Source organism: Octodon degus, unplaced genomic scaffold (genome assembly GCF_000260255.1).
Source record: "Octodon degus isolate 3935 unplaced genomic scaffold, OctDeg1.0 scaffold00234, whole genome shotgun sequence".
Classification (NCBI taxonomy): Eukaryota; Metazoa; Chordata; class Mammalia; order Rodentia; family Octodontidae; genus Octodon; species Octodon degus.
In genome coordinates, this window is record NW_004524810.1 from 1,393,737 (window position 1) to 1,404,663 (window position 10,927).

Genomic DNA, 10,927 nt, shown 5'->3' on the forward strand with positions numbered 1-10,927 from the left:
CACACACACACACACACACACAATAAATAAATGTTAAAATAAATAAGTAATTTAAATATATATTTACATATAATATATATTATGATGTGTTTAATAAAAATATATACATCATAGTATATAGTACTGTGATATATAAAATATATAGTAGTTATAGTGCATACTATGTCTGGCCCACGTACCACCTGCTAAATTATCAAGGCCCTGATGCAACACGGCTGAATCCCCAAAACAACAGCCTATCTTCCCAGTGACCACTTCCTGCTTCCCCACTCCAGCCCTGGGCACAACTTCCTTTGACCTGTCCCGCCCACACAAGGAAGCCTCCAATCAGCGCCTTGTGTGTCCTGAGCCCGCCCCTCAAGCTCCGCCCCCGGCAGAAGTCCATGAAGTCTCAGGCCTGAGTATCTGCCCATCTCCCTGCCGCGGATCCTCCACCTCCCCTCAGAGTTAATCAAGGCTACTGCTCCCCTAATTTCTGCTTCTCTGCCACACCCAAAAACATCATATATGTAATTTTTCCGTTTTTATTTTAATTTGCAGAAATTTCCTGCCTGGCATCAGTTTTGAGGGTTTAGCTTGGAAGGGGCAACTTTATACATCTTTCGGTGAGAAGAGAGATGAGGGAGTAAGAGAAAGTAGCTTTTGAAGAATTTCTGTAAAAATTAGAAATTGCTTTCTAAAATCTCTTTAAACTTCGGCTCCGAGCATATCTTCTCTGACACATGACCTTGTGTCACGGGGCAGATGTGGCTGGGGCGTCTACTGTGGGTGGGAGCCTGTTCAAGAGTGACGTCAGCCAGTCTGTTGTCATGGGAGCAAATGATTCTAAAACTGAATGTAACAATTGAGTAGATTTGTGTTTCTAGTTTGAAATTTAATTTGTCATTTTGACCTTCCTAATGCTGCACTCACCAAGCTGCTAAAGCACAGGTGGTCCCTGAAGGTGTGATTGCTAATCGATTGGACACGCAAGGAAAAAATGGGGTTATTCAAAAAAATTTAAAATGTCATCTTCAATCTGAATAGGTCGCATGGATTTCAAAAACTTAAGCTATCTGGTAATTACCCCCTAAAATAGAAAACAGAATGTTTTGTCTCTTCATTTGTCACTCTTTTTTTGACTACCTATCCCCAAAAGAAAAATAATCAACCTCCTTCTGAATTGTGTTTCTGACTGCTTTAAACAGTGTAGTTGGGGCCAGGGAGATAGCTCAGTAGAATAGGCGCTTGCCTGGCAAGTGCAAGGCCCTGAGTTCAATCCCTGGTTCCACCAAAAAAAAGAAAGGGACCAGGGAGTTGGCTCAGTAGAATAAGCACTTCCCTGGCAAGTGCAAGGGACTGAGTTCAATCCCTGGTTGTGCCGTAAACAGTGTAGTCACTTTAGGTAATTGTCCTACATTTCAGAATTGAATGTTGAAGTGTTTTATTCTTCTGTTTTTATACTTAGAAATTTAGGTCACAGATTAGTAGGCTACTCCTTTAGTAATTTGTAATTTTTTAAATTTTAGTCCTTTTTTTTTGGCTGGCTCAGGCTGCCTTAAAGGCGGGTCTATTAAGGCATGTGGAGCTTGGGATTGAACCAGGGTATCCTGTGCCTGACTGAGTTTGCCTAAAGTTTAGTCATATTGAAAATTTTTATTTTATTTTATTTATTTATTTTGCAGTTTAAAATTTTATTTAACTTAAAAGGTGAACAAAATGTGTATTTCAAATCGTACTAAACTTATTTATCTGAAATACATGCTTACACAGAGGACAGATTGATTTCCAGTAACTTCTGGAAGTCCACCGTCCATTTAAAAATACTTTTCCACAAAAACTCTTCATCGAAAGAAATATCTTTCTTTTATATTGCATAAAAGCTGGATGTAAATTTCCACTGCGTTCCACTGTGATGGACTCATTTTATGGTCACCTCTGATGATGAAGATGGCACAAATATGTAGTGCTGGCGATCGATGCAAAGGAAAAGTGATGAAATGCTCCCCCGTGTCCCCGCGGAAGGGTCGCTCCCTTGATGCCCACAGCCGAGCACTTCTTCCCTTTTCCTTTTTTGCTTCCCTCTCCTCGCTGAAGATTTGGGTCACCACCTCCTGTCTTCTGTCTTCTGGCTTTTAGCTTAGGCATCATTTCTGCTGCGTACAACATTACTGACTTGCGTGATGGGAACTGCCCCAGACGGAGGCTGCCACCTTCCTGCTTCAGCTGGACTCGAACTCGGCCTCTGTATTGAACATCACGATTCCATTCCCCAGAGGACGTCTTATTTTTCTCTATAACTGCATTAAGTCCAGCTGCTGAGCATACATCTTGAATCTCGGTGGCTGTAGGATTTTCAACAGCCTACTTATTGGGATCCACCTCCCCTCTGCGCTGGTTTTCTTATTATTTAAATAAGCGGGGTAGACACAAATAAACCTGTCTTGGTCAGCTGGGGAGGGGGCAGCGGTGCAAGCCATATCCACACAGGCTCAGGCTGCGCAGAATACCGAGAAAAATTTTAAAGGATGAATTTGAAAACGTTTTTCTGTTCACAGTTTATTGCCTTCCTTCAGTCCCCTTCTCCACCAAAAAAAAAAAGTTTGAAATTTATTGAATCAGAAAAAGCCAGTCAGAGTTTTATGAAAAATAGAAAGAGGATGCAAGGAAATCAGTACATAATTTCCCAGCAAGTAAAGCTGTAGTTGTCATAGATTACCCAGATAAGTTTACATGCTAGTATTTAGAAAATGACTAAAATATTAAAAATCACAGTGCATTAATCTGTTTTAAGTCATGCTATGTTTAGAGTTTTGTGTAGGGTGTGATTTTATTTTTTTTCTTTTAGGAATGGTTTGTTGCAGAACTATCCTTTGTGTTAGTAACTTAGATGTGTACAAACTGAAACTGATGTTGTGAATGCTGGGAAGTACCCTGTGACTTAGAATATAAATGGCTAAGTAGTTATATTAGCCAGTTTATATATTTATATAAATATATAATATATATATATATATATATGTATTATTCAGTTTATATTAAACTGAATCTAAAAGGAGGGTAAAATTATATTCCCAGGACACCCATCTTCCAATTGTAAGTTACACTTTGAACAGCGGGGCTAGTGGGTAGCTGTTAAGGGCTTTGACAGCACTGTACATTTCTGTCCAATCCGGAATTGTTATTTCTTGGTAAGGCACTGGACTTGGCAATTGCTTTTGATTGAATACATTGATAACATGACATTTTATATTTACATAGTTTGAAACTATTATTTCTACACATGTTTTAAAAATCATCTGCTAGGTGAAATGTACAATAAAACTACCTGTGCTAATATTTTAGAGCTTAAGTCCTTTAAAAAAAGAATTAATGGTCATTGGTTACACATATGATAAAAGTGATTTTGGTTTAGTTCTAGAATGCTGCAAGCCATGTGCTATGGCGCATACCTGTAATGCCAGCACTTGGAGGCTGAGGCAAGAGGATTGCCATGAGTTCATGGCCAGTCTGGACTGCCTAGTGAGTTCCAGGCCTGCTTGAACTACAGCAAGACCCTGTCTCTAAAAAGAAAGAAAAAAAAAAATAAAGACCATGCAACAGTTGGTGGAAATGATAAACTTTAAAATGTTAACACCCTTGTATACATTGGATTTAAGAGAATAAACATTTTGTAAAAATTAAGAAAAAATAACCTGAATTTTAGCCTGAAAAATAATTCAGTAGAAAAACATTCCAAAATTATATTTCATTGTAATCTGGTTATGTCATTTGTTTAGCTTTTGCTCTGTTCCTTTGTCATTAGAGAAGAATCTTGCCAATGGAATTTTCCTTATGGTCATTGTCCTGAGTCATTACTAGACAGCGTGTCAGTGAACAGCGAGTGGGCAGTCACCTCCAGGCAGACAAGGTGTGGGGTGTCAGGAACACTGGCTGAAGACTGGTCTGATTTTTAAAGCAGTAGGGAGAAATGGAAAAATTTTGGGTAGATACGCACCTTGAAATTAGAAAATGTCCAAGTGTGGACTCTGTGCTGGGTGATTCTAGACAAATACAGCATTTGTGTAGTTATATGGGTAGAATACTAATCGTTTTAAAAGATGAATTGACTGTCTGGAACAAATGAATTTTCCTCGCGGGTTCTGCGCACTCACCACACCTATGGGCCTTGGGTTCTGTCCACAGCATGCACCAACCTCATCGTAGGGATGTATTCTACCTTGGCTGTTCATGTGGTCTGTAACTAATGAAAGTAAGATCCTTGTGCTGGTTTCTTAACCTATAAACTAGGGGTTGATCATTATATCCCTAATTTTCAAAGAGAAGGGGATTTCTTTGAAAAAAAAGAAAAGATCTTCTGGATGTGCCAATAAACGGTCAATCTAAGTCTCTTAAATTCAATCAAAATAGTTGTCTGACATTCCAGCCCAGCAGAGTAGGTTAATTTAACTTTTTACTTAGCAAAAATTAATTTTTTAGACATAATCCTGAGGTTGCTAATGGTTTTCCTTCAGTACGATTTTTGAAAAAATTAATTTTTAAGATATAATAAATTTGCGCAATTATGTATCTCTATTAACTGAACATCAAAGTGGTATTTGATAAATTTGCCCTTTTAAGTTTCACAATTCAGTTGTAGAAGAAAGACATTAATGTATTCTGAAGTATGGTTTTTATTACGTATCATTAAATCTTTAGTCACACATTTGTAAGTGAGGAGCTACAAAGAGAAGTTCACCAGTTCGTTCAACTTATATTTATTGAACACTCACAATATGCCGTGCGATGCCCGACAGTGGTAACACTGTTCACAATTTACAATAAAGTGGATCAACTGAAATACATCGGCAAGTTTAGGTCCTTTTGTCTATCACATGGAAAAGTTAACTTCAGCCAAGATTTTCCGACTTGAATTTGGACTTGTGACCCTCCTTAGATTAACAGATTCCTAACTGTGCCTGTCAGACGGACCGTCACGTGTGAGTGTGGTAGTCCGGCCTGTTGTGGACATTTCTAAGCGGGCTCAATTGTGTGGGAAGAGAATTTACATATTGCCAAATCAGCCTCTGCTTATGTTTCAAAAGGTGGACTAATCGGCTGGCTGTCATACGTTAATCACCAACCATTCGTGATAATTAATAAAGTAGGCCATTAGTAAGTTAGTTATGCTGATACTTGCCCGATTATGTTTGTGTCTTCTGTCTTTCAAGTCAGCTTTAGTCACAAGTTGGTGACTAAACCACCAGCTTTAGAATCAGAGTACTAACTGAAGATTATTTATGCAGCTGTCTGTTGTTCTTTCCTACAGTAAAGATATTGTGGTATTTGGTTAGTTATTACATAGAATATACAGTACGCATCTACTCCAAGGAAATTCCACTGATCTATAAATACTTACAAAGAATAAACCATATGAAAAACTAACTTGGAAGATCGTTATTCATATCATAAAGAATTGGTATTTTAAAATAATTTGCCTTATTCTCTTTAAGTCATAAGCTTTCTTAGTTCATTTGAAACTGATCTAAAGATATGAATTCATTTCATTTTCCTTGAATAAGCCTATATAAAGCAGGATACACCTCTGGTGTTGGTTGTGTGTTTATGGATGATTTATAAGGCCTGCATAAAGTTAATATTCTTAAAAACTTCTTTGCTTTATAACAAAGGAAATAATGGTGATTTTCATGATATGAGCATAGGAATAAAAACTGGTTCAAAATAACAAAAGATAATTCAGTCTTCATTCTATGCTTAAGTTTCTGTCTTTTTGCTTTGTAGGAGATAAAGCAAATGAGTCAGAAGATAAAACTTCAGAAGTAGATAGCAGCCAGCCTTCGGAGGTAAGTTAAACCCAGTTAAGAGTCCACTTGGGGGGAAACAGAACAGGACATCAAGGTTGCATGTTCCTAGGGCCTGCTAGATAGCTCAGTGGACTAAGCTCTTTCTTAGCAAGGACAGGAACCAGGGTTCGATCCCTGGCACCACAGCACCAGCCCTGCCCCAGGACGCTGAGCCACCAAAACCCAGGTGTGGTGGCGCATGCCTGTAATCCCAGCACTGGGAATGCTAAAAACAGGAGGATCTCTAGAGTTGCAGCTGTGTAGACAGACCCTGTACTGAATACATTAAAAGAAAAAAAGGTTCCATAGTCCTCTGAGGATAAATAACATTTTCAGTCCTTGTAAAGACAGGTGCCCAGAAACCAAGAAAAAGTGATCTGCTCCATGTCAGCAGATCTCAGTATAGGGAGAGGTGACTTCATACCTGCTGAGATTTTCCTAGTGCTGGAAATGGAAGCTTCTGGTTAAAGGGGGAGGAGGTGATAGAGCCTTTTAAGGAATAAAGCCTCAAGTTAAAGCATCAGAGTTATTTTTAATTGATTATTTCATAGTACATCTTAAATAGACCCTACGTGAAACCATAGAAAAGGCTTGAAAATAAGCTATTCACAAGTAGTTAGTTTACTGTTTCTAACATCAGACTATACTTTTGCAAAGTGCTCTGTGCAAAGGCTAGAGTATTTGTTCCTTGTACATAAGCAAACTGTTTTCTCCTTGAAGACACTTGACAATGTAATTAGGTGAACTGCTCATGGTAGTTCTGGGCTGTAATCCCAGGGTGAGGGAGGCTGAGGCAGGAGGATCCTGGAGTTCCAGGCCAGCCTGAGCTATGTCTGTGAGAGCCTGTCTCAAAAAATAAAGAAAAGAAAATGTACTTAGGAGACTGTTAGGTTTTTGTGGCATGGCAGAAAAGCAGAAGTAAAAGAAGTGGGGTGCTCTCTGAGTACAAGGAGGTCATTGCAGGGAGATGGCAGGGACCCTCTGACCTGAGACAAAGGAAGGCTGAGATTTTAGGGACTTTCGTTAGGGGGGAGTTTGAGGGGTAGTTTCAGTGACATGTGAGGAGCAGATTGAGGTCTCCCTTGTGGCATGGGAAAAGTAGAAGGGCGCTGTGTTCAGGGCTGGGGATGAAGCAGGAGGTGGTCCCTGGGAAGATAAGTTGCTTTTCTTTTGGGATTCAGCCATGTTGAATCAGGGCCGTAATAATTTAGCAGTTTGTACTCGGGCTGGAGACTTTTACATATTACGTAGAAATATATTAACATTATTTAATCACTAAAATAATCACTTTTAAGATGTAAGGGAATATTGAGTATTATGGTACAAGGATATGCATGAGTTTTGAAACTGTACAGGTGATATACCTCTGTTTATACTCTACTTGCATATTTATAGCATAAGAGGATAAATTAAGTGCCTAGCCTATTTGATTCTCCGTGGTATGCTCAATGCCTAGCACAAAGTAGGCTATGTAAAAGATTTGTTAAATGGATAATTACAATCATGAGTTATATAGGTAGCAGTAACTTTAGGATTTTTCCTTTTATGTTCGTATTTTTCACAGAGAGCAAATGTCTTACAATTAGGGAAGAAAGTTAAAGTCATGATATATGAAGTAAATTCCTAAAAGGGAAGAAAATTGCCTTTCTTACAAAACTACGTTCATTCTTTTATTCACATGTACAACAAACATTTGTTAAGCTGTGACTGCTTAAGGCCATGTAGGAGAACTGAGTAGGTAGTGATGAAAGAAACAGACCCAAGCAAGAAGAAAAATTCCTGGCCTAGGTATCCAGGACTTGATCTCTTTTATCTATTCAAACATTTAGGGAATGCCAACCATGAGTGGCATCTTTGATAGAAAAGAAAGACCAATGTATTTTGGAAATAAACACTAGGTTCAGCAGTCATCCACGACTACTTGTTTTTAATTGCTCAGTGTCTTCAGGCTGCGATTACAAAATGCCAAATACCTGGTGACTATCAACAGTTTATTTCTCTAAGTTCTGGAGGAGGGAAAGTCCAGGATCAAGGTGCCAGCAAGTTTGGTGTTCGGGAAGGGCTTGCTTTTGGTTTTCACCTTCTTGGGTCTGCATGTAGAAGGTGCTCTGTCTCTTTAGCCCCTTCTGAGGAAGCTCATTCCACTCACGGGATTCCATACTTTTGACTAGTCCCCTCCCAAAGGCCACTCCTCTTAATACCACCATCTTGAGGAGTTGATTTCAACATGTGCAACTGGGGTAGGCGTACAAACATTTAGACCATAGCATTTATGTGAGTCATTGAATGTGTCTACAGGCTGCAGCTCTTTTTTTCAAAGTTGATTCATTGATAAAAAGAATTCCACATTCAGAAGTGTTCTTTGGGTAGCTTCTGGGCTTGGGAGGACAGTGTCTGCCACCACAACAGAGCCTGCTGACTAAAAGAGAAGAAACAAACACTGTAAAGGGTACTATAAGTATGAATCACAATGCAAGAAGATAATAATAAAATACTTCAGGAGACTATTTTGCCACAGAACATCCAAATAATCATTTATTTTTTTCATAATTTTATTGAGAAACAAATAGCAATGAGAGAGTTTCAAATCAAATTGGTAGGACAGTTTCAATAATTAACACATTGCATACATTCTTTCTAGTGGTTAATTGCTGTAGAATCATTTATTTTTACCATAAGTATCTAAAGTGGAATTTATTATTTCTCTCAAAATACAAGAACCAAAACCTTGCTGAGCACTGTGTCCCCACATACACTGATACAGTCGGAGACTTAGCCAGTGTCATGGCTTTAGATTCTGGGTAGAGGTTTGTCTTAGTTACTTTCCTGCTGACCGGGACCAAATACCTGATACCCACAAGTTAAAGGAGGAGAGGATTATTTTGGTTCATGCGTTAGAAGTTTCAGTCTGTGCTTGCTCAGCTGGTTCCTGGCGAATTTCACTCCTTGTGTAGTCAGCAGCTCCAGACAGCCGCAGCATGGTGGCAGGAGGGCTGGTGGAAGGCTGCACCCCTCTTGGCAGCCAGGAAGCAGGATGCAAAGTGGCAGAGCCAGTGAGGAAGGTGTTCCCTCCCACATCCCATCCAGTGACCTGGCTTCTCCCACCAGAAGCCACCTCCTCACTCCGAGCCAGCCACGGTGCCCTGTTGTCTGATCACTGTCGCCAGCACCGCCCTGGAGTGCAGGAGGCCCCGGGGATTCATCCAGATGTAAACCAAAACCAGGCTCATGCTCGCTCTAGTATTTCTCTGCCCAAACATCTCTCCTAAATTCTATACTGTATGTCCAGTTGCCTGCATCACATACAAGTGTGTAAACGTTTTGTTCTTTATTTGGCCACAGAACTGTTGATTCTTGACCCCACCACTCTCAAGTGTCTTTCTGTCCAAGTTTTTAACTCTGTTGAATGTCACCACTCTTTATCTGGTGGCTATGAATTGAAACTTTTGGGTCACCCTTGGCTCCTCTTTTCTCACAGTCCACATTCAGCCCATTGGCAAGTCTTGCCGTTTCAACCTCTGTATCTGGAATCTGCTTTGTGACATCATTACTTTTAGAGCAATGTAAGCCATGAGTTTTACCAGGACACTGTGTCCATTCTTCCTCTGTGTGGGGGAAAAAGGACGCCTGGGATATCTACACTGGTTCGCGCTGTTTGGGCTATGATTTCTGGTGGAATTAAGTCCAAGTTGGCAAGATTTTCAGAGCTGGCACACCTCGCCAGTCTCAGTGTAAACAACTGATATAACCAAGGTCTGTGCTGACTGGCATGAATAACTTCTATAACCAGGGTTGTTCCTGGCCCTTAGCCACTATTGTGTGTTTTGGTGTAAATGTACTAAGGGGCCAAGCGTGGCCGTGCGTGGCTGTGAGAACGGGCAGCCCAGGGGCCCAAGGACAATCACAAAGGTGAGTGGCTGAATGGCTCTTGAGCATAAAAGCGTGTTCAGATGTTTCCATGACCATGTGTCCCTTCGTCAGACCGCCTGAATCTCAGGTGACCCTCCCCAGTCTGCACTGATGACAGGCACCCTGTGATAAGGCACCCTCCACATGGCAGTCAGGTCTCATCACTTCTTGGCTTAAAATCTGCTGAGAACCCACTGCCAGATGAATAAGCACAACGTTCCTTTATAGGAGCTCCCAGGAGTTCCATCCTCTGCCCTGTTTCATTCTTCTCAGCTCCAGCCCCATACACCAGCTGCCCTCCCATCCATTGATGGCATTGAGCATTCTCCTCTCGGTCTAGTTTTGATGGTGGCAGCATCTTCCATTTGTAACCAGAGCTTCACTTCGCTTTTACATCATTGCCCAAGTGTCACATCACCACTCCCTCTGCTGCAGTGTCCCTCCCCCGCCCATCTCATCATTTCAGCATCTGATGGCTTAGATTTCATACACCTGCCGAATGAAAGGCAAGTGTAACCCCTCTCTCCCTCAGACCTGTCAAGTCCTTGAGTCTACCTACCAAATACCTTCCAAGTCTGTTTTTTTTCCTACCCTGCTATGTCCTCATCTGTTCGCAGCTTATTATTTGATAAGGAGTTTCCTTCTCAAGTTTCTTTCTTTAAAAAACCCACAGGTTTTGTTACTCCTGTACATCTCCTAAGCTCTTCAGAAATGTCATGTCTTTTGTGATTTTTTTATTTTCTGTTTCTCCAGCCAGGGGCAACCCAATGCCTTCTGACTACTTCCCTTGTCTTGTACAGCCTCATCCTAACTTGAGCTCCTAGAAGGTGAGAACTGCATCTTACTGAAAGTTTGATGGCCTCAGCTACGTTCAGATGGTAGTATTCCCTGCAGTGACTTCTGGATAAATGACTAAATGACTTATCCTCTTCACTCTTTTCACTCAGTTCTTTTCCTCTTTACATTATAAACACACAGTTTTAACTTTTCTCATTGAGAAAAAATGTTTCTTATACTTCCTAGGAGTTAACTGTTCAACAGAAAGTCTTATTTTGGGCACTTAGTGCACTATCAAGGACAAGTTTCATGATTTCAGTTAGTTTTAAAATGTACATATATCTTATTAAGAAATTATAGAGACCCAGTCCTAGCCCAGGTCCGGTGAGTGTGTGGAGAGCTTCCTGCTAACCTGCGCC

The 10,927-nt window shown here is 40.4% G+C and overlaps 1 protein-coding gene across 2 annotated transcripts in view; it reads left to right on the forward strand.

Moving 5' to 3' along the window:
• The window catches only part of Umad1 (UBAP1-MVB12-associated (UMA) domain containing 1), a 261,883-nt gene that overhangs the window by 178,850 nt on the left and 72,106 nt on the right, over nucleotides 1-10,927 (forward strand). For both annotated transcript variants that reach the window (XM_012512583.2, XM_023705985.1), the window contains exon 3: nucleotides 5,761-5,822. In XM_012512583.2, coding sequence (XP_012368037.1) covers nucleotides 5,761-5,822 — 62 coding nt within the window. The remainder of the gene's footprint in view (nucleotides 1-5,760; nucleotides 5,823-10,927) is intronic.